The sequence below is a fragment of the Astyanax mexicanus genome, chromosome 8 (assembly GCF_023375975.1).
Source record: "Astyanax mexicanus isolate ESR-SI-001 chromosome 8, AstMex3_surface, whole genome shotgun sequence".
In the NCBI taxonomy this organism is placed as follows: domain Eukaryota; kingdom Metazoa; phylum Chordata; class Actinopteri; order Characiformes; family Acestrorhamphidae; genus Astyanax; species Astyanax mexicanus.
Window position 1 is genome coordinate 24,251,703 of NC_064415.1, and position 24,791 is coordinate 24,276,493.

The 24,791-nt window shown below is 39.4% G+C and overlaps 1 protein-coding gene across 4 annotated transcripts in view; it reads left to right on the plus strand.

Annotated features, from left to right (window-relative positions):
• Positions 1 to 23,975, plus strand: part of shroom4 (shroom family member 4) — a 70,367-nt gene extending 46,392 nt beyond the window's left edge. For 3 of the 4 annotated variants that reach the window (XM_022678404.2, XM_049482099.1, XM_049482100.1), the window contains exons 3-10: positions 8,821 to 8,982; positions 10,697 to 13,412; positions 15,267 to 15,328; positions 15,546 to 16,208; positions 17,327 to 17,983; positions 18,091 to 18,229; positions 19,208 to 19,480; positions 21,007 to 23,975. In XM_022678404.2, coding sequence (XP_022534125.2) covers positions 8,821 to 8,982; positions 10,697 to 13,412; positions 15,267 to 15,328; positions 15,546 to 16,208; positions 17,327 to 17,983; positions 18,091 to 18,229; positions 19,208 to 19,480; positions 21,007 to 21,315 — 4,981 coding nt within the window. In that variant the 3' untranslated portion in view covers positions 21,316 to 23,975. Of the gene's footprint in view, positions 1 to 6,784; positions 7,137 to 8,820; positions 8,983 to 10,696; positions 13,413 to 15,266; positions 15,329 to 15,545; positions 16,209 to 17,326; positions 17,984 to 18,090; positions 18,230 to 19,207; positions 19,481 to 21,006 lie in introns of those variants that run through there. The other variant, XM_007248068.4, reaches the window with a different exon arrangement.
• Positions 23,976 to 24,791: the final 816 nt, after the last annotated feature.

Sequence of the window (24,791 nt, forward strand, 5' to 3'; positions counted from 1 at the left end):
AATTAAAAAATGATGAGTTCCTTTGATTTAATCAAATTGAAAACCTAAAAATATAATCAACAGGAAGCTGGATGATCACAAGCCATCAAACCAAGCTTAACTGCTTAATCTTTTTGCACCAGGAGTGTCAGAAAGTTATCCAAAAGCAGTGTAAAAGACTGGTGATTTTCAAGATGCATGAAAACAGGGTTATTCCACCAAATTTTGATTTCTGAACTCTTAAAACTTTTCGAATATGAACCTGTTTTATTTGCATTATTTCAGCCATTCCTCAATTGCTGCAAATAAATGCTCTAAATGACAATATTTTTATTTGGAATTTGGAGAAATATTGTCCGTAGTTTATAGAATAAAACAACAATGTTTATTTTACACAAACATATACCTATAAATAGCAAAATTTGAAAAAGTACTATTTTCTCTGAATAGCACTGTACTTTTAGTATCTGAAAAGAACCACATTTATTTTCTTAATAAAAATCACTGTAATAAACAGTACTATTACTATCTAGCGTAATAAACAGCACCTGAAGAGTATCACATTAATTTGGCTAATAAAAATACTGTTATTATCTGATTATTTACCTTAAGCCTTTTAGTAAATGGGACTATTACTTTCTAAATAGTACCACTGTAATCTGTTTATTAAACAGTACTGTTACTGTCTGAACAGTACCACATAAATCTCTTTAATATACAGTACTATTTATTTTTAAACAGTACCACCTGTATCAGCTCAGATACTACAATATGATTACTGTCTCAATAGTATCTTAAAAATCTGTACTATGACTATCTAAACAGCACCACATGAATCTGTATATTAATCTGTTCACTTATTATCTGAATAGTGCCATATGAATCATATGTATAAATGAATTGTACTTTTATTATCTTTGTGTAATAAAGTTAATTAAAAGTACCATATGAATATTTGATACAAATACTAATATAACTGTTTGGATAGCACCACCTGATGGTATTTTGTATATAATACTGAATACATCTAACTGAAGTGTCATTTAACCGCTTTAATATGGTGGTGAACAGTAGTGTGGTGCACAGGCACCTGGAGCCATGACTCAACACTTCATTTAGTGCACTTGGGGAAGTCCAGACAAAACCCAAGCAGGGAGGGTCGAGTATCGCTGATAAGCTGTTTGTCCGGCAGCATTTAAACTACATTCTTCTCTTTTGGTTAAATAGTATAACTGAGAGAAAGAAAAATGGATAAAACCTCAAAACAACAAACAGGCCATTGTGCTGAGGAGGCCAGTTATGGACCGCTCTCTTCCTGAGAGACTGGCGTTGGTCCGGTGGCAGTAATGCTCCGAGCGCTGGTGATTATATGGAATGCGGGCAGCGTGTTTTCGGGAAGTGGGTGACTGGAGAACAAACAATGGTGATTGGAGTCTGCGCACGAGAGTGTGTGTTTCTGTCTTTGTGTGTAAGTGTGTGTTTGTTTAACAGTGGTCATGTAAGAAGGCAAAAGTCAGTATAATTCAGGACAATGGAGTAGCTCACCCTGTTCATTGCCTTACTGGAATGGAATGCTTAGGATTGCTTTGCAACATTAGATACCACACACATACTGTTCGTCATACACACCACACACAGACTCCTCTAACAGTGGTTGGTCAGTCTGGCCTCAGACTAATATGATAATGCTGTTTATATATATTTCTTTGGGTTTTCTCCTTTTTGAAGCTTTTCATTGTTGTAATATTTGACTAATGACATTGCCAGCTGAAGCAGTGGCTTTGGCGTGTTACCAGGAACGGAGCAATCTTAATGCAATTCCATTGGACAGAGGATATAGAAAGACTAGTCTGGAGTCTAGACTAAATGGCTCAGTGAGTATAAAAGCTCTGTTCATATGGTCCAAACTTGATCCCTATTACATTAATTCATTTTGCAGACAGTATTTTAAGTATAATTCTGCATAGTGTAATTGTGATGTACAATATATACCAACCTTATTTTAAAGTGGCAGTCTGTATTATTTTGTTTCTAAACTGAAAGGAGAAGCATTTCTGAGTGGAAGAGGGATAAAATATTGTGTTTAATGGTACCAGTGGACTAGAACTACCTTTTCATGGGAGTTTTTCTGGCCACAGCACGCTTCTTTAGATATTTACATCACATGTACAGCATCTGAAAGATGATCCCACTCAGTTTTACTGAATGTAAGCGGTGGAGCAATGGAGACTTCAGAAGGGAAAACTCTAGTAGCTCATTCACTCATAGTAAAAACAAAGTGTGAAGTTAAAGTGAGGTTTCTGACTGAGTGCTCTCTCTCTCTCTCTCTCTCTCTCTCTCTCCCTGACTGAACATAACCTGGAATCGGATTCATCCACTCTGAAAGGAGACCACATCACACCAACCCAGTTAAAAATTATTTTTCCGTATGCTCAGTACAATTATCCATTCATCAACTTTAAACAGCTTTGAACAAATTGACTTAATGTAGACTGTCTCTAACACTGTTTACCCAAAAACGGCAAGTTATGATTCTTGGTCATGCTGCTTCGCCATCAGCAGCCGGAGCCTGAGAGAGCACAACTAGACATGCTCTCTCTATGTAAAAAAAAATTTTCTCATCATAGCTAATGTGTTGATGGCTAGCGCAGGCATCTGTTGGCTGAGGTATCAGAGCTTGGGATGCTACCCTTTCCTTTAAGTGTGTTCGTTAGATTGGTGGCAGGTCAAAAATAGGTGGTGGCTGACCACATGTACCAGACTGGGCAACATTGCATGTTATAGTTCTAGTGTGTGAGTGGGCCAGTTTTTTTTTTTTATGTCAAATAAATATCACTTTTAAATGAACATTTTATCTCAATTACGATTTGTGATGATTATCTTAATGAATGGCAGACACTGCTTGTTTCTTTAGTACAAGCTGCTTGAGTCAGTCAATTGGCTCTGTGTTTAAAATCTCCTCCATGCAAATTGGACAGGGCAAAGTCACATGATTACACATGTATTAGTACAGTTTTAAGGTGACAGTACAAAACCAAACACAGTGGGGGAGGATAAATACGACATACCCAAAATAAGCAAGATTATGTCAGTTAAGAGGTTTGGAATGTCAGTTTACATTATTTTTAGATTTAATTGCCTAGCCCTAATCAGAATTACATGAGACAAAATTGAATTATTGATTGACAAATCATATTAGGTGCTGCTCGAGCAGGATACCCTCTCTGCAGCTTGTTGTTTTCCTTACTAAAACACCATGTGCTGCCTGTCAGCTTGATTACCAGATCCGTCATGACTTGAATTAATGTAGGAAAACAGTAATCTGGGTCCTGAGTTGGAACAGGCAGTGATGTAGACAGAACGACTGTAGATTGGGTCAGATTAGGTTCTTTTACATCATTATTAAAATTAAAATTGAAAAGTAAAAGTGAGTATTGGGAGCAGTGCTGTAAAATTAATTTGAAATAACTGGCCACAGTTTATCCAGTCCAAAGTCAAAGAAGATGGACCAATATTTGTTGGAAAACTGGCCACTGTGTGATATCTACTTCATTTGAAAGAGGTATGATGCTCCATGCAGAATTAAATGCAGTATTTTGGCTGAAGTATTGGGACCCCTGCCCATTCATTGTGTTTGTCTAAATTAAGAGGGTTAAAAAGATTCTATCCTGCTTATGTTGGCGTAACTGAAACGTTATCTTCTACATTTTTGAGCATTGCTGTGAGGATTTGCAGATGAGAACATGGATTCAATATGTATTGTTTGGGGGCAGATTAGAACCATTTATCAGGCTGTATTAAAACCACAGGCCATGTTTGCTGCAACTGGATCCTCTGCCCATAGAATCCTCTATGTTTTTAAACACTTTTACAGCTGGAACACTTTCCTGTGTGAAAAGATCACAGGAACATCTACACAGATGTATAAATGATCAAATGAAAACAATTCAAATGTTAAAATGTAAAGAACATTAGACAAAAAATGTGCCATCATATTTATTAGATTGAAGCACAAGCTCTTCTTCTCTAGTGATGGTGGCATTTGGTTTTTATGAGTTTATTAAGCTTTCATTAGTTTCCGGACTTACCATTCACATTTTAGAAGGAAACAAAGTACTCCTAATCATACTAGATTTTGGTTGGTTGGTATAATCACACTGCTTTGTAATGCACTCTTCATAGCGTAGCATATATTGGCTAACTTTATTGCATAATTTGCTGGAACCTGATGTAATGATTGTAATGATTAGTGCGAGTATTGTGTCATATCCTCATTGTCCAGTAAAAAACATGTATCACCAAAACGGACACTTTTACAAAAGAGATATAAAACCTTCTTAACTTTCAATGGAAGTCAATAAAAAAAGAGTTTATTTTAGATCATTTCCATTGGTTCATTCATCAAGATTTTGTTTGTGTGTATTTAAATTGTGTAGTGAATTAAAAATATATTTGACTGCAATGATAATGTACCTTTTGACTTATGCATGTAAAAGTGCATCAGGCTATACGTTATATTGACTACAGTATTGGGGCACATGTCCATTAATTGCAAAATTACATAATCATGTTGGAAAAGAGTTTTTTTTTGCTTTTGTTGGATTTAGTCTTAGTCTTAACTGTCCAGGGAAGGCTTTCTCCTACATTCTGGAGCATTGCTGTGAGAATTTGATTGTTGAATGATTACATCATTACTCACAGAAAACAGTTTAACTTTTAATCTTTTACATTTATGTCATTTAGCTGACACTCCTATCCAAAGCAGTTTACATAGTTATTTCTATTACAGGAGTCTGTCAGTGTTGTGTTAAAAGTCTTGCCCAAGGACTGGTGTAGCACAGCATAGTCACCCCGACCGGGAACTGAACCCCAGTCTCCCACATGTTGTGGTAGCTCACTGGTAGGTAGTGGTGTTATCCACTACACCACACCAGCCATAGCTTTTCTTTTTTTCTTTTTGGGAGCTATGTAAAGTAGTTTATTACATATTTTAGAAGTAGTGTCCACAAACATTTGGACATATAGCATATTTTTAAATGTACACTATATTTAAAGCTCCAATTCTAATGTCAACTGTTATGCAGTAGATGCAGTATTCCATTATAGAACCATTCAGTTTCTTTAGGGAACCAAAGCTCTCCTAGGACGTCATTGAAAATAACCGTTCTGACACATGTGCATGTGATGAGACGATTCATGCATGATGTAGTCCTGAAACTGCCATAAACCAGACAGCAAGCAGAGTATTTTAGTCATCCTGTGTGTGTGTGTGTGTGTGTGTGTGTGTGTCCATCCTAATGACTACAGATTTAAGTTGTCGGTTATGTCCTTCCCGTTTCTTTTACTCAGATCTGTAGCTCACACATGTTTTTTAGTGTGTTAGTATGGTAGCAGCCCTCACTAAAAAAGCTCAGGCCACCATCTGAGACACCTGTATAAACTCAGCATTTATAGTAAATAATAGAGTGCTGGTTACGTGTTAGCATTTCTCCCGTGCACTGTATTTCCGACTCTTTCATCTCCATGCTCTCCCGGTGGTGGACAGACCCCGTTGTGGATTCTCTCAGCCCCTCTGGTTGGGGGGAGCTGTTTATGAAGGCCAGCTGAAAGGACTGGAGCTCGTTTTTGTTGCTCTCCAGAACGCTGATTGAACAGCAGAGCTCACAGCTCTTGCATTGTTGTGCTATCAGCACGGAGAGAAAGGCCAAGAAAATGTTTACCTGGCAGCATGCCACAGTTACAGTGCAGGACCAGTCTCTCTATTTCTCGCACTGTCTCTCTCTAGTGTCTCCCCTGTTTCGCTCGCTCTCTCTCTCTCTCCCTCTCTTTCTCTCTTTCAGTCTCTCTTGTGTTCTTTCCTCTCTCTGTCTGTCTCTGTTTCTCTCTCTTTTATTCTGTCTCTTTTCTGTCTCTCACACTTTCTTTCTATCTCTTTTATTCTCTCTTGCACTCTTGTCCTCCTTTGCTTGATTTCTCTCTTGTTCTCTCCTGTTCTTTCTCATGCCCATCTCTTGTGATCTCTCTCACACTCTAACACTATCTCACACTCTGTCTCTCGTTCTGTCCCTTGAGCTGTCCCTTGAGCTCTCTCGCACTTTAACACCCTCTTGCTCTGTCTCTTGCTCTGTCTCTCACTCTCGCTCTGTCTCTCTTGTCCTTTTTTTACTTGTTCCTAATGTTGTTTTCTGTTCTGTCTCACATGCTTTCTCTATTTGTTTAAATTTCTGTCTTGCATTTGAATTTTCTCTCTCTCACTCTGTTGGAATCTCTGTCTTATGCATGCTTTTTCTTGTTCTCTCTTGTTCTCTCTCTCCCTTATGCTCTCTCTCTCATCCTCTCTCTCCCTCATGCGCTCTCTCTTGTTCTCTCTCTCTCTCTCTCTCTTGTGTTCTCTCTCTCTCTCTCTCTCTCTCTCACACTCTCTCGCTCTCTCTCTCCCCTAGCCAAAGCTGACAGCTCTCCCAGAGAGACAGGAAGCGGCCCTCACATTTTTCCCCTCATTGAAACAATAATAGGAGAGTACCCTGGGTATTATTTTAGCAGCGGCTTGCCTCTTTATCTGCTCCGAACATAGTTTCCTCTCCGTCTGAGAACCACTTCCTCTCGCTAATGTCATTAGAGAGAGTGAGTGGGAGGTTTGTATATGTGTGTGTGTGTGTGTGTGTGTGTGTGTGTGTGTAGGGGTGAGTGAGGACTGCCTTGTCTTTGGCTCTAACAAGAAATGTAGACAGAGGGGAGGGGACAGTGGGCAGTGTGTGTGTGTACGGGGAGGAGGAGAGGAGGGGGGGTATTTGTGTGTTCATTTTTCCTGAACTAGAAATCTGTTCAAAGCCTCAGGCTGCCTCAATACTGCTAAATGACCACAAGCCTTCACTCATGTGACCGCCGGAGCTGTTAGGGTCCTGATAAGGACTGACCACTGACACCGTAAACAGACCTCAACTTTATCAACGCAGATTCTAGGTAGGCTCTGGGTTCTACCGAGGATTATTCCACCACTTCCACCACCATTTGAACCTGGTCTTGAACCAGTTCTCAGTCTGTTCACTCCGTTGGATCCGCTTGTTTTGGTGAGGAGTACTTGAAGATTTTTGCTGTTGATTTTTGGGATTATATTCCGTTTCGTTCTGTGGGCACCATGACTCACAAGAGTCGGAGTAAGTCGCCATCATCATTTACTTCATTGCTTTTGCTATGCTTGTCTCCAGGAGGTTCTGGGTGGACTTCATGGTCATGTACATGTGTATGTATGGAGCTGTGTTTGCGTTTCCTTCCAGTTTGACAGTTTTCATGTGGTTTGGTTTCATGACATGTGTGGTCTTTTTTTTGTGTTCAGTACTCTGATATGTACAATATTAACAAGTCAGTAGGAGCTACCAGTCTTGTGAAGTCTATTTCCTGAACACTACTTGACTGTGTAATGATAAGATGTGGTTAGTAAAGTCGCTAATTTCATTTGATGCTTGTGGCTTCCTTAGGGCAATGGAGCCTCCTCCTCAGCTTCAGTAAACTGAAAAAGTAGACTTTTTATAGCATAATTTTCATGTGTTTAGTTTGGCGATAAATGCAGTAAAACAAAAACCTAATTAAAAAGTCTAATTCTATCAGTGCCTGAAAGCACTGTTATCATAACAGAAAGAGAGATTCTGATCAGGCTTAATTTATCTGTTCTGTCAACAAGAATATCTTAGGCGTCCCATGTTTTGCTTACAAAATGCTATTCCGAGTGTGTTCTTTTCCCAAAATTTCCCATTCGCTGACTTTTGTTTCCTGGCCAAGTCTTCCTTAGGGACTGTCGTTATTATCATTAGTGAAATAATAAGCCATTCATAACCATTGTTCTCCTGGGAAGCATAACATCATCCGGAACATTTGGGAATGCTGTGTTTTTTGTCAATGGGAATGATACAATGTATGTGGAATCTTGAATATGTTCCATGAAACATAATAAAAGGGTTTTAAAAACAAACAGTTTGAAAAAAGGAGTTTTTAGCAAATCCATAATTTCCACATATATTTCTTAAATTTAATTGATACAATATAATCCAGATATCAATTTGAACAATATCAAAGCCACATAAAAAAATCATCATCACTAGTGCACACAATGTATCTCTGTATCTAAAAACTTCAGAAAAAATTAATTTACCAACTTATGTAATGCGAATAGAAACAATAATCAGTGACAGGTGCTGTAAAAAATGTATATTGAAATATTGGAATTGTGTTTAAAAATAATATCAACGTTTATTTAAACATTTACTTTTTGTAATATTCTTTGTATTGAAAAAATATGTCCAAGAAGAAAAGAAATGACAAAAACATGTATTCTCTGTGTCCATACATCTCTATAAATTGTCTCAATACTTATTTAAATGTTTTCCATTACAATATATATAGACATTGGGTTATTGTCCAGCCCTACTGGATGTTAAATTGTTTTAAAACATCTAAAAAAAATTAAATTAGTTTTTATTAATATTGTATAAATAGTAATGCTGTTAGTAGTGATACTGACAGCTGATAGCAACCCGTGTCTCATATATAGTTGTCCAGACACCACTGTAAAATTTTTAATTATTGGGCTTTGCTTGAGACTGCTTTCTTAAACCATCATATCTTGAATAAACACATTCACCCTTTAATCCTATGAAGCCTATGTTTATTATCCAGTTATTAATCCTTATTGAGAAACTATTGTGAAATATTTCTTGTGGAGTACCACAGATCTATTTTAGGGCCTATATGACTGTAATGTACAGAAAAAACATCAGTGTAGCATCAGTGTCTAATTTCTTCTGCTTTTCTGATGATGTGCGTGTGTGTGTTTTGTCCTGGCAGACGCACTGTGCCCCTGATCCGCCCTCACTCCTGGCACCTGGCGAAGGTGTCTGAGCCACTCTCTCTGCCTGGTCAAGCAGGCAGTCCGGACGGCCCCCTGGCCATGCAGCTCCACCCCCCTCCAACCTTCAGTGTACCGTGGCACTCGGGGGGTGATAGCAGGTGAGGATACACACACACGTCCTCCCCTACCCTTACTCTCAGCCTTACATACCCCAAATACCTTTGAGGTGTGTTAACACAGTTTGCTGGAGTGTGATGGGTTGTTAATAGATTTACCAGGTCCTGCTAAGTGTGTGTGTGAGAGAATGCTACTGCATTTTTGGCCTGGGGAATTTTGACTCTGTGTTTCTAAAGGAACACAATCAGCAGGAAGTCAGTGATCTCAGGTCTTGTGTCAACACACGCCTCGCCGGATGCCATTGCTATTTTTAGACTAGATTCAGACATTCTTTATATATTAACCAAAAAGCTGAATAATACAGGCACTCAGACATCCAATAAGTCTTCAGTGTATGAAAAAGGCTTAAAAATGGGAAAAACCCTCAAACCCCTAAATCCAGTGCACCACTTTGTAATGTAGCCATTTTTTCATAATGCTTAAAAGAAGCTTTCACACAGAGGATATCATCAAAAGTCTTTTGAGGTTAGTATTTTTCTGTTATTCTACTTGCAACTGTGACTCCATATATATATATATATATATATATATATATATATATATATATATAGATAGATAGATAGATAGATAGATAGATAGATAGATAGATAGATAGATAGATAAGCAAATAAATTAAGTTGACAGAAACAAAATATTTTGGGTTCATACTGTCTGCAATAAAATAAAAGCCAAAGTAAATGTAAAAAATGTACAGGATCGGTGGAAGACTGGAACTGTTCCCTTAGGTGAAATGTGATTGCAGTTACGCATTCTTGTTGATTGTTTTCCATCTAGTGCCAAGTATGTCAGGGTCATTACATTTTTCTATTTATCACTAATCTCATTTTAAGTAATTATCGCAAGACTAAGTCAAAGCCATTCCAGATTTGTTTTACTAGTTAAACAATGTTTCTGTTGGCTCAGATCTTATCTTTACATTATATGCTAAAAGCATAGCAGTATAGCAGTATGTAAATCGATGTGTTGTTGATAAAGCGGTGCCTCAGAGAATGGCTCGAGAACGTCCATGTCTATGTAAGTTGTTCAGTGTTGTCTTGTGAGGGGAGGTTAAACCCTGGCCAATGTGATTATGGCACGTTGACATGATCCACAGTGTATACTGGGATTAAATCTTAGAAAGCATTAATACCCAAAGTGGAAAGTTCCATCAGTGGTAATGATGGTAACCTGTGGTATTCGGCTAGAACTGACCATCCAAACTGAGAACACGGCAGAAATCGCATCTGCTTTCAATGTATTAGGCCCAACATGCATATTCCACAGTTCAGTGCAGTGTTCTTTAGCTTCCATTGGACATGTCTTTAGGGTATTATCTCATTATGAATAACCTTTCAGTTGTTTTTAATTTATGTTAAAAACACCATAGATCAAACAACAAAAGGTCACTCTGAGTGGAGTCACATATTTTTCGATTGTCTAGAGGTTAGGGGATGGTGCTAATATGGGGAAAGATGTTCCATATCCCTGTGGAAACCTCATTTCCTTTCTTCCTGGTATTGCCTCCGGTCCACCGAGAGAGAGAAAGAAAGAAAGAGAGAGAGAGAAGCTCTGGGCTTTCCACCAACACCTCATATTATTCTGTTTTCTTTTGTCACCATGCCCTTGTCTCTCTAACTCACTTTCCTTCCCTCTTTCCACTCCCTGATTTCATATTGTTCCATTAATCTCCTTGTCTGTCCTTCTATTCCTCTGTAGAGAGCTGTCCATGCAGTTGGGCCACCTCTCCAGCACAGACCACAGCAGCTCACTGGGGAGCATGGAGAGTTTGGAGAACCCTTCAAGTCAAGGATATTACGACAACCAGCTCTCCCCTATCGACCCTGCCATCTTCAACAACAAACGTGACTCGGCCTACAGCTCCTTCTCTGCCAGCTCAAACACATCTGACTACACAGTATCTTTACGACCTGAGGAGAACAGCTCCATGGACAGTCTACTTCAGGGCTTGGGCCCCTCATGCAGGTTTATAGAGGGTCGCCCACACTCTGCAGCCAGTGGACCAGGTGAACTGCACTGTGAGGATGGAAGCCTCAAGTCTAGGTCTCTGCCCCATAGACCAGAGGCTAAGGTACGGCCATCGTCTTATGGCTATGAAGAAGAGAAGTGCGGACCTCCGCAGCCTCCCATGAGGAAGGATAGTTTCAGGGCCACCAGAGGTCGACCAGGGGTGGCAGACAAACGTTGTGTGTCTGCTCCTGTCGGTATCCCAGTTATGAACAATTGCTTGATTGAGAGTCCATCTCACACTTCTGAGGGAGTAATTGGAAGCGGATGTCTGAAAGAAGCACAGGAAAATGGCCAGGACTTGGTCAGGAAAGGAAACCGTGCTGAACCGTACTACACCTTAAGTTCCCAAAGAGAACTATTTAGAGATAACCATGATGGATCAACTGGGGAGTGCAACAAAAACCCTAGTCGCCTTAAACCTCTAGAGAGGTGTTCATCTCAGCCCAGTCCTCCACCAACAGAGATTAATGAACCCCAACTCGGCCTGGAGGACAGTCTTCAAACAAGGATGCACAGGCATAGTGCCCCCGAAAAATTACTTGCTTCCCAGTTACATATGATGGAACTTTCCAGTGATAATAGTGAACATTCCATGTCCCCCAATAGTCAGTGGTCTCATTCTTTGCACTCTAGGCTAGAACTGAGAGAAAACAGCCCAGATGTTGCATCCCAGGGAAAATGGGAAGGCAGTCGATGCTCAACCCCTGGTTCTTTGACCACTTCAGAACTGGATGAACAAAGGTTGGAGGATGACCAGTTTGATTCAGGCCAGAGCCTCTCTCCTATTCACCCTTCCTGGGGACGATCAGCCAGTGTTCCAGGTGAACCTACAAGAAATGGATTTTCTGGATCTGGATCCTCTTTAGACTCTGATCTCCTGGAAAGAGATTTTGGACCAATAAGTGCTGCAGCCAGCATGGACACTCTAATTGAAGAGGACCATGACCGAGGAGGAGATGAAGTTGAGATTTCCAAGCCTCCTCAGAAGCGGCAATTTCGCTCTTCCAAGTCTCGCCGTCGGAACGAACGTTTTGCCACAAACCTTCGCAATGAGATACAGAGGAAAAAAGCTCAGCTGCAAAAGAGTACAGGCCAGAGTGGACTCCTCTTTGGTGAGGATACAGTAAAGGAAGAGGACAGTGCAAACTTTCAAGTAGAAGATGAATCCCAAGCAGGGTTTTTGGAAATCAGTCAAACCAGAACCCAAACCCAAAGTAGTAATCAGACTACTCCTGCATTGGCTCCATCCCAGCCTAGAAGAACGACCTCAAACTCAGCATTTCAGGAAGATTCTGAAAAACACTGTGGAATTAACCCTGTAGAACATACAAGCACTTGTACTGAGGATAGTAGGTTAGTTTCCCAGCATGAAACCCAGGGCTTCCCATCAACAGATGGCATAAGGCCAGTATGTGTGCGTGTAGTTGAGGAGGTTGCACCAGCAGGTAAAGCTCGCCGCTGGCGTTGGACACCGGAAAATAAATTGCAACCAGAAGTGGAAGTATCTGAGAAGAAAAGTGTCAAAGAAATAACGCCGCCACCTTGGAAGCCTCAAACAACTAGAGCTAGAGTGGGGTCTTCGAGTGGTCGCTCCAGTAGGACAGATGATTGCGATATCCTACCGTTTGCAGACCGCAGAAAGTTCTTTGAGGAGACTATCAGAAACCTGAGCCAGTCTGTGACCAACCTTGCAAGCCTGACTAGTCGCCGCCAGAGGCCAGAAAAACAGGGGAAGTTGGATGAGCCATCATCTCCTGATCCCCCTCGTGAGTCAGTCCCTGAACTTGGACGGAGGAGGTTCTCCTACCAGGGCGGAGTTCATGATGGAACTTCAGTGAGTTCGCTTGAGGCTAGGAGACAGTTTGTCAGCACGCAACGAGAAAGGGATAGAGAAAGAGAGAGGATGGTGGAAATTGAGAGGAAGAGGGAGAAAGAGAGGGAGAGAGAGAAAGAAAAGGAGAGACAAAGAGAAAAAGAGAGACTCCGGGAGCAAGAGAGAATCAAAGAACAGGAGAGGTTTCAAGCATGGAAAAAGGAGCAGGATGAACAAAAAGAGAGAGAAAGAGAAATGGCAAATGCAATAATGGTAGAAAGAGAACAAGAACGAGTGCAACATGTAGAGGAAAAATGGGAAATGGACAGAGATGTTGTGTATGCGGGTCATGATGTCAACAACACCATTATGCCACCACCTTTGCCCCATGGAACCCATCAAAACCAGCAGTACCTTTCTCAAAGTGGTGTCACCCCTTATAGTTCTCATCCAGACAATTCCTACATTCAAAGTGTCCCTGATATTCAAAAGCCATGCTCAGCCTTCAGACCTGTGATGAGCCACCAGTATCAATCAGACCACTGCTGCCTACACCCAGGAAACAAGGCCAGGAGCTGCACCCCAACAGAGGTAAACTATCTAAAAATAGAGTATTGCATTATTTCAATTAATGACTGAAGGTTGTTTTGTGATGCCACTGTTTAGGATAAAGTGGTCCTCCACATAGAGGTATATGACGTTTTTTTCATGGTAGCATATTGAGGATATCATCATTTAAAACACTGACCAACTGCACAATTCCTTAGAAAGTAGGGATGCACTGGATTTTTGACAACTTCAAATTTGAAATTTGATATTCTGAGCTTTATAACTAGTGCAGTGTTTAGCTACCTGTCATTAACTGTTAACAAATAATCCAGCTTAAAACAAAAAGGGTACGCATAGCTGCTAACCTGTTTACAGCTTGCTGAGCCCGGTTGCTGTGTCTGTTAGCATACCGGATAACCCGCTATTCTAGACGTTGTGATGTTGTGATTAATTTTTTACATTTTTTATTTTGTTTTAATTGCTTTTATGTTTACAAAATACTAACATGCATACATAGGGTGCAATTGTTCAAGTTCAATTAAGTAAAGGAAAGCAAACTCTGTATAAAAAAATACTAAATAGATTTGGGAGAGTATTTACATAGCAGTTTTTTAAGAATTTGTCAACACTGGTACATTTTGTCATGTGCTCATTTCTGTGTTAATGTTCTATTAATCAAAACCATGTATCAGAGATATGTAAACACTCATATAGACCAGTTTAAATGTGTCTCCCATGCAATCCACAGTTTTATAACAGCCCTAAAAACAATGGGAGTTTGTTATACGTGTCCATTGTTTTGCGTCTGGAACACTAGTGGGATTTGAACTTTTGGATTTTGATCATTTGCTCTTGATACAACCAAAAATAACTTTGGAGAAGACTCTTACACTGTTTTGCTGGCTTAGTGTCTGGTGTAGTTTAGCTTCTAGAGGAACAAACAGTTAAAGGTGGTTTAAAATCTATGGTTTAATAACTTTTGTAAGAATGTATGATCTGTGGTAAAGTTACCATAAAAATGATACTGTTGTTTAACAGGAACGGAAAAAGAAAGTTTTGGAAAGATGTTAAAATGTTATGCACTGTAACTTGGAGTGAAACTACACATAATAAATCATAATATTAGCATGAGGGACACAGAATGACTGTTTTATGATAGCGAGGGTGTAAAATTAGCTTAGATATATGCTATATTTTTTGGTTACAAATGGTTTAAAACACTGGAATTCTATTCATAACCTAGTAGTTTCCTAATATTGCAATAAAAACTGCATGGATAGAAACTGGACATTTATTTTAAATCAAGTCGGATCCCTGTTTAATGCTACCAGATGTGCAGGACATCCTAAAATTGTGCTTCCTCTGTATCCCACGAGGAAACGGTTGGCTATGTCACTGAATATAAAATATGTTATAAGCTGACCCCAATCTTACAGGAAGACTGAATATGTATGCTGTTTTATTATTCTTTGCTTTCAGTTCATGTCCTCCATTCTCTAAACATTTAGAGATACAATTTCATGATGACTTTGCAGATTTGGGTTCAAACTGATCCAGATAATCTATTTTTAGATATGCTCTGTCTGGGTAAGAATAAACAGTTGTGAGACATTTATTTCGTATTGTATTTGGGGGAAATTTAGCCTACACGGTATAGACTGAATCATGAGCATAATTTCACAACTGGAGTTGGATCTGCTGCTAGGTTTTAAAAATGCTTTGTTGAATGGTAATTTGACTGTGGCAGAAAGTAGTTAGGCCTAAGTACTTCCACCAGTACAACAAAGCTTTCCATAAAGCTCATTTTGGGCCTCAGGCACCACGGAAACTATAGCATCCGAACACTTTTCCTGTTCTAATTCCTGTTTTGAATCACTTGGCACATGTCTTCCACAGGCCTATCCTGTACGGGAGCTGGAACAAACAAAGCTCAACAGGAAGTTCAGTCTGACTGAGAGGTAAGTCCTTTGTTTAAAGGAATGTTCCCCTCAAAAATTTTCTTACCTTTCTTTATTGTATTTTATTTTTGGTGTGTGTAGTCTAGTTTGCTTTATTTTGCACTAGAGCTTTTAGGGAACAAAACTCAGAAATGAAATATTGTCTCAACAGAATGTTCTTTTTTATATCCTGCAACAGCATGACCCACACAGTTAATCATATTTTATTTCCCCACAGGGACTATCCCCACTACAGACGAGACTCCAGGCCAGTAGAGGTCACTGTGGCTCCAGGCTTCCAGAGCCAGTGGAATAATAATAACAGGCTACGTTTTAATAACAATGAGAACCAACCCTTCAGGTCATCACTACTCAGAAACCGTGCCATGTCAGAAAACGATCTACGTGTGCTGATTCCCTGCCTTCAAAGCCACCTAGCAGCTAATACCAACTCGGGCAGAATGTCTTCCACCCTCAGAGAACTGGACGAGAACATCCCCTCTGATAGCGAGGAAAAGAAGAAGAAAGGTCCTCCTCCTCCTCGTCCGCCACCTCCAAAGTGGGGGCAGTTTCACATGAGACGGGCCTCTCACCACAACCTCTTCTCCTCTCCACCTGCACCCTCCCCACCGCCGCAAACGTATACGTCACGCCCACCTCTCGTCACAGAATTGACACGGCAGAGGTCCTATAGCCTTCCTCCGAGGGATGGGATGGAGAACTGTCAGCAGTGCCACCAGGAATGCCCAGTTGCTCCACCCAGCCCTGCTTTCAGTCGCAGAGCTTTTAAACCGGTAGCTCCACCTCCAAAAGAGCAAGACGTGCCCCCGACTCACCACTACGATATGAATAGTGAGATAGACCCACCTCCAGCAGTGGCACAAGTCGAGCAGAGCACAAGGTAAGGATGCCTATAAATTCTCATATTACACTTCCATCATGATTAACTTAAATAAAGGTAAAGAGCTGGAATTAGTTCTGATTTGATTTATGGAGTACAGAGGAACATGTGAACAAACTGAGTGTGGAAAACAACTCCAGCAGATTTGACAAAAACAGCCCAACAAAAACAAAAGAGAGGGCCAGAAGGTAACATAGACTTGAGAGCACAAACTAAGTGATCCTGTGCAAGAGGCACTACAACAGCACCTTCATCTCACTTTACCACAATTCCCTGTGTTCATTACCTTGTGGATCTGTAGCCTTTATTTAAAGCGAAACATTGATGACAAAAATGAAAAGCTAAGCTAACTGGAGTTTGAGCCTAGACTTAAAAATGAGACTTATGTTCTGAACATTTTTTGGAAGGTTATTCCAGAGTTGACTAGGTTGACCAGAGCTTAAAATATGACGAGCTTGTAATCGAGATGTAATCGTAATAGCTCCTATTAGTAAATGAAGTAAAGCAAGTATTTAGCAATCATAAATATATAAAATCTTAGCCATAGATGCAGGAAACAGGAAGTTGGTGATAGAGGTAAAAAAAAAAATACAAATTCCACCTTAAAGCAATCGCAACAGGTCCTTATTCTGCTCAGAACCAATGCTTACTTTATTGTTTTTAGCATTTTAAGTAGCTGCTTTCTATTTCTTATTATTTCTCAGTTATTTCTGAAATAATTAAGAAATAAATGAGATTAAAGATTATACATCTTTACATGTAGATGCATAGAACCTGCCAGAGGTTAAAGAACTATTATGTAGCAGTGATTTGTCAGGCTTTTCCTTAACTGAAATAAAAATAAGTTATGTTTCCACCTTGTTTAATGTAAAGCTTGAAGGGAGCTGTTTGTTATTCCTTTAAAAACAGCTAAATTAAAGTTTATTTTATTATAGATTTATTGTGCTTGTTTTGACTACCTTGGAAATATATGTAAAATTAACATTAAATATTACTAATTTTGCACACTTACAAATATTTTTTTTACTGTTAAAACAGACAATATAGTAATATCACCCAGCCATACTTTCTATGCATTACCTCAATTGTCTCTATCATTCTGTACCTTTTTTTTTTAGATTGCCACACCCAACCTGGAGACTGCCTTCAGATCAGTACCAGCCACCTGTGGTCAAGCCTGTCTTCCATAAGCATAGAGCAGAATGGGACCTGACCAATCCTCATAATTCCTCACCAACCAATAGCACTAGCAGATCTTCAGGACCCAACCCATCTGAAAATGGCTCTTATCCTGGAGCTGTCCCTCCCGAGTCCTACTTCACAATGAACAACAACAACACCTACCAGCAGCACTTGCAGAATTGGCCACAACAAACAGGAGCAGTGTGTAAACATCTGGAACCATCTACCCAAACTCCACTTCCGATCCAGGAGCAGACCTTGCCCTTGGAGACGGACATCGATGAGGTCCATGAGGATGAGGGCACCTCAGTGGAGCAGCAGAGCCGAGAGGAGGGCGGGATGGAGATGCAGTGTTTTGCTCAGCCAGTGACTGTGCTGGAAACTGACATAGACACTGTAACTGAGGAGGAAGCTCCTCTGGCAGGGATGAGAAGAGGACAGAGAGTGTCCCTGGTGGACTCTTTCTTAGAGAAGGACTGTGAAAAGGCTGGGAAGGAGCTGATGGTGGAACTCTTCCCTCAGTGCACAGACACAGGGAGTGGAGGAGAGGGCTGGAGAGGAGGATACCCAGTCAATGTGGACACTCTAGAGAGGTAGGGTTTCATTTCTTTAAATAACCATTTTATAGGCATGATACTATGATAAAATTGTAGTATTTTATATGTCAAATTTCTTAATCCCTGCATGTTTATTGGCCTAGGTCTTCCAGACAGCTCTCCTCAACATCACATGCCTTAGCCTCCACTACCTACAGTGATTCCACCAGCAAAGCCCAGCTCTTTAACAAGATGAGCAACTTCTCCGAGGTGAAGGAGGGGGAGGAGGAGCTTAACTACAAGGTTTGTAGACTTTTCAACTAATAATATATTAGTTCAGTCTGAAGGAATAAGTGTGCTGGACTAGTTTAAATAAAACACTTAGGCTCAGTTTCTCAGACAGGGATTAAATTTAGTTGTAGACTATGTTTTTCTTTAATGGATAATCTCTGTTTCAATTGCTGTCTATTCCTAGACTAGGCCCCCTATTTACCTACATAGATGAGCTACACTATATCTATATGTATCTATATCTATAACACCTATAACCCCTTCTAATGGATGTATAAATCTATTTAATTGATCAAGAACATTTCAAAATTCACACGCACAGTTGGTATGTTCTTTAAGAACGCTACTGCCAAAGGAATAGGACACCTATTGGCAACATGTCTCATGCCAGATATGGAGTAGACAGCTATAAATCCTCCAGAATTGAGCCGTGGATCAGTAAACTGTTTTTTTTCTGGAATGATGATGGTGCTCTGTCCAATACTTTTGGGATGAATTGAGATAGAGATCATTTAACATCCTGACCTCTTTAATGTTCTTGTTCTCACAGCAATGCTCCAAAATCTAGTAAAAACTTATCTTAGGACTTAAAAGCAGGATACACTCATTTTTAATACCCTTAATTTGTGAAGAAACAATGAATGAATGATCAGTTGTTCAAATAAACACACAGTGATAAAGTAAGAGCACATGCCCGGAGTGGTGGGCAGCCATAGCTGCAGTGTGGGTTAAGGACCTTGCTCAAGGGCCTTAGCAACGATGGCTTGCTGCTCTAACTGATGCCAATTAAATGAGATAGAAACCTACAGTATATATTAGCCAGAATTAGACACATTGCCACAAAGCCTACACCTCTACCCTATATATAATTGATATCAGTATAAATCTCTGTTTTCATTGAGGGTCTTGACTTGACTGATCTGTTTACATCTGAATGTTCTTTCAAAGATTCTGACTTTTCTGTGCTTTATGTGTTTCTACTGTTTGCAGAAACAGTTAATAGAGAGTCTGCGTAAGAAGCTGGGTGTATTACATGACGCTCAGAGGGGTCTGCAGGAGGACATCAGGGCCAACGCTCAGCTGGGTGAGGAGGTGGAAAGCCTGGTGCTGGCTGTCTGCAAGCCTAACGAGGTGGACAAGTACCGCATGTTTATTGGGGACCTGGACAAGGTGACGAGTCTGCTGTTGTCCCTCTCTGGACGGCTGCTCAGAGTGGAGAGTGCCCTGGATTGCCTGGATCCGGAGTCTGGACACACTGAGAGGGTGAGCAAAAAGTGTACTTTTCTGGGTGTGAAATGTACCTTAATCAGAATTATAGTTATAACAGTTTCTAGACCTTCTATAGATTATGTGCAAAACATGTTCATACTAAGTCTTTTTTCTGTTCTATTTAACCAGCAGTTTTACTTTATTTATTTGAATGAATCCATATATATTTCATATAAAAATGTTAAAATTAAATGATACTAAAAGTTAGGACTGCATATACAGTGATAAAGTGATTGGAGTCGCAATAGTGTGTGTCACAAAGGCTTCACTGTGGCTAAAGCTTAATTCCCTGTCTGGGCATCTCACTGCACCAATAAGAGTACTAATAGGAAAAATTACTTTTTTTTTTAGTAATATGTTTCAAAATATGAAACATATATTATATAGATATATTAAACACAATAATTTATTTTAATCACCGATTGTGGAAACTTCACACTAGACCTCAAACAGCATGGACTGAGTGCTTCTCCACTCTTCCTCCAGTATCTGCTCCCTTGATTTCCAAATTAAATGCAAAATTTACTGATGTTCAATGATGTTTGGAGAGCCATTTCATCTGCTGGTGTTGATCCACTGTGTTACATCAAGTCAAAAAGGGATGCTTCCCTCTGCTGACAACTTTTATGGAGATGCGGATTTCATTTTCCAGCAGGATTTGGCACACTGCCTACACTGCCAAAAGTACCAATTGGTTTTATATAATATTCAAATTTTCTGAGACACTGATTTTTGGGTTAATAAGATTAACATTAGATTATTTGTCTCTCTAACTATCATGATATTATGCAATATTTTATTCTTGTATACACTCTGTGCTCCATTTATGGGATATTTCTGTGTATGAGAAGCGCAATTGTACTGTAGCATACACTGTTGAATAGACATATGAAAAACACTTATCTCCAAAACAGCAACTTTACAGGAGAGAGAACAAACTTGTATACTTTCAAAGGAAGTCAATGTAAAAAGAGTTTATTTCAGGTCATTTTGAAGAGTTTCTATTGGTCCGTTCTTTAAGAAATTATAGCACAGTGTAAGGGACATTAGGATTTATGCAAACACTTTTTTTTGTTACATTTTTTAGATGCTTTGGTTCAAAGCAACTTACAATAATGATGTACATTTAGTAATAGAAGACAAAGAAATTCACTGCAACAAATTTAAGACAGAGGAGGAAATAAGAGAGAAGAAGCGAAGAAGGTTAGAAGTAGTTAGTGTGTTAGAGGTGTAGAGAGAGTAAGTGCTTTTTGAAGAGCTCTGTCTTCAGGAGTTTCTTAACGATATTGAGGGACACTCCTGATCTGGTAGTTTGAAGGTAGAAGGTAGTTTGTTCCACCATTGAGGAACTTCTTACCTGTAGAAATTCTCCAAGAGATCAGTTTAGAACTGATATGGACATCATGTATTACAGTGTTTTTTTTTTTATTATTGACAATGTCCATTGCAATGATTTACCCACTATCTGTGGTCACTTTAGCTTTCGGTCACGGTTCTCTCTGTCTGTTGTGATCCTCTAGCTCCCCCTGCTGGAGAAGAAGAAGCAGCTTCTAGCGCAGCTGGCTGAGGCTCAGGAGCTGAAGGAGCATGTGGACAGGAGGGAGCAGGCCGTGGGCAGAGTGCTGGGCCGCTGCCTGACCCCTGAACAGCTGCGTGACTACAGCCATTTCGTGAAGATGAAGGCGGCGCTGCTGGTGGAGCAGAGGCAGCTGGATGATAAGATTCGTCTGGGAGAGGAGCAGCTCCGGGGCCTGCGGGAGAGCCTGGGCATGGGCATGGGCCTGGGCCTGGGGCTAGGTCTGGGAGTTGGACTGGGATATGGGCATTAGGAAGAGGAAGAGGAAGTGGGGGGGAGGGTACATGCATATAAGCATCAGGTGTCTGAATGATACAGAGCCTTGTGTTTGGACTTTATGAAGAACTTGAGAACTTGTAATAATGCACACAACTTCTTAAGAAGCACAGACTTGCAGACACTACAGCGAACTCTTCAACAGTAGTTTAATGAATGCTTGGTGCCAACATTTCACCCACTCAGCCACGTTTTCGCACTGCAGCGGCACTACTTGAAACCGTGTGTTGAGAATTCAACCACGTTTAGCAGGAAAACGACATCCAAACACTAAAAAACGTCTAACTAAAGCCACATCACAACCCTGTGTGTACCTGCCGTCGATCTCAACTTAGGGATTCTCCATGCACTGCTATTTATTTATTTATATCTCTCAGCGAATATGAAGAATCCATTCAGTGTCTCTCATATCACAAAAATCTCATATCACAAAAATCTCAGCACTAATACATTAATCCATTCTGTATCAAAATCTAATAAGCATGCTACTTTAAATCCGTCAGAGAAGCCAGAATAGGGATGTGTATAAAAAGGAAGGATTTGTATATCAGTGATAGTGTTAAGATTTTAGGATGACTAAACTGGGAGTTTCTGATTGGCTAATTATTTTGTTCAAACTGGAATTTGCTTTAAAATGAAAGCATTATAGAACTTTAATGCACTCTTAGTTCACTAGAGATAACCACCCTTAACCCTCCTGTTATGTTGTGAAAAAAAGGAGAAAAATACAGGAACAAGTTTTTTTTTTATTTTTTTTTAGCATGAATCCTTTTCTGCTGGACACAATTACTATAATAATCACTTAAATTGAAAATTACTAATTTAAACATTACCATTCAAATGTTTGTCACATACACAGTCCAGTCAGAATATTATGACCACCTCCTTGTTTCTACTCAAGTGTCCAATTGTCCAAATTTTTAGCACTTTGTTTTTATTCTCTCAATTTAAACGGACAAATACCCAACCCTCTTATTAAGACTCCCCCTATCGCTAGTGATGCCCCGACACCAAGAGTGTAAAGACATGCACATGCCTCCTCCAATACATATAAAGTCAGCCACCTCTTTTCAACTGCTGAAAGTTTTCAACTTGCCGAGCAGCCAGCACGCTCTAAGGAAAGTGCAGCAACTCGGTTCCAATACATCAGCTCACAGACGCCTCGTGCTGCAGACATCACACTTTTTATGGCAAGCTACATGAACAGGATTCGAACCGGCGAGCTCCCGATCATAGTGGCATCACCTTAGTCTGCTGGACCAATCGGAGCCCAGTTGTATAATTATTGACTGTATTCCATCTGTCCTGTGACCACTGATGATATATCTACAAGGTGGAGCATTGAAAAAGAGGGTGAACGAAAATACCTGTAATTATAGAACTACAAATTTGGACAGTGATTGCAGAAACAAGGATCTGGTGCTAATATTTTGACTGGACTGTGTATAACAAAGAAATGAGGCTACGCAATAATAATATGAAGTTCAGGTGGTAAATTATTATTATTATTTTTTTTTTTACCAAAAATGGGGGAAAAAAACAAGTGCATAAGCAAACCCAAAATATTTGTTTACAAATTTCATATAAATTTGTACAAAATTCATATAATAATTTAGGTTAATTAAATGTTAGTGATGAAAAATATTTAACTTTAAGATAATTAAAAATGCATTGGATCTGAATTTTACTTCTAAACATAGCAAGGGGGTTAACCTTCTAAACCATTCAGCCTGATTAGGGAAATCCTTTTCTTAAGGATATTTGGCACAAATATGTCCTGTCCAAGTCTTTTATACTTCAAAGCATAAACACAAGACATATTCCAAGCTTTGCATTATACTATATATAAATATGTGCTTTACTGTATTTTTCATAATTCCTTTCAGGATTTCTTCTTGTTGTTGCTGCCAAAGATTCATTTTACGAACACAAGAATAAAACATGGTGCTTTTAATTTTTCTTTAGAATCACATGCAGTCAGTCGGCTAGGCTCGACCCTGTGCGGGTCTTGTTTCAGTTTTACTCTTCTCGCATCTTGTCTAGTTCTGAGTATTAGATGCTAATGTTTAGTTTTGAGAAAAAAAAAACATAAAAATGTGCATCTGCTGTGTAAAATAATAAACCAATATAGACCACGATAGACTGTAATATAATAACCTCTGGCCAAACTGCTTCCTAACAGCCTTATCCGTGTGGAGATTTCTTTCTTGAGGAAAGGAGAATGCTGCTTTATTCAACATTTAATGCATTAAGAATTTGAAACAGCCTTATTTACTTATTTCTACCAAGAGAAAATGTTAAAGCAGTTTATTGTAGTTCTTTCTGTTTGTGTTTTAGGTTCATTTCAGGATTGTATTTGAAGGAGCTTCCAAATGTATAAATGTATTTTTCTCTCACTGTGCCAAAATAATGAATGTGCTGTTTGTTACTGCGAGAAAATGCCAAATGTGCCCTTGTATACGTTCTTGCCTTGTATATATAGCCTCCTTTGTACTCTTTTTGTTGTATTATACCTTCGTAAATAACTTCAGGCTGGAAAAGTGAGAAAATATTTGAGTAACTGATCATTTCTTTCTCTTTTTGATATTAGTCCAAAGTGGAATATGCACAGTTGATGATAAAATATTAATATTTTAAGCAGTGTGTGTGTTTTTGTGTTATTAGTTAAGAATCTAGATGTTTTGAGATCACAATTATTGCAATAATTACATTCAGCATGGACCATATTGAATATGGTTGATGGTGAAGACAATTGAGAGCTAAATTATATGTATTGCTCAGTTTCTGACCAGGCTTTGGGGGTTTAAAAAGAAATGTAGGCCTAATGCTTAATACTAAATCTTATTGAAATGATGAACTAGTGGTGTGAACAAGGGCTAGTTAAATGTAGTGGTCACTGAAACTGTGCCTGGAGATCTACCTTTCTGCAGGTGCCTCCATCCTGTTCCACATTTTACCTAATCTTTTTACCTGTTTTTTCCTAACCTATTAAGGAGTTTTTCCAAACTGTTGGGCTCTGTCTCAATTCTCATATTACAGCTTTGTGGCAATTCTGGAAGTGCCCTATTAGGAAATGTGTGTTAAAAGGGCATGCTCATTCTGAAGCATTAGTTTAAAGCAGAATTGTGATGTGTTCCCTTATAAATCTTTACTAGTACAGAACACTGCTGCTGCTTAAACGGCAAAAACTGCAGTTGCCCTGGTGCTGGCTTTAACACTGTGGTTTAATACAGGTGTTGGAATTTTCAAGTTGGAAAAGCTGGGAGAGCTTTTTTGAATAGAAATTTCGGCACCAATATCAACTTTAGTAAAAGAAATGGTATTATACAGAGCATCAATACTGCCATTAGTGTCTAATTAGATCAACTGTACACACACTACTGTCCTACTTCATCTAGCGACATGGTTTTATAGTGTTTACTAACCTGAAACAAAAAAATGGCACAAAGTTTA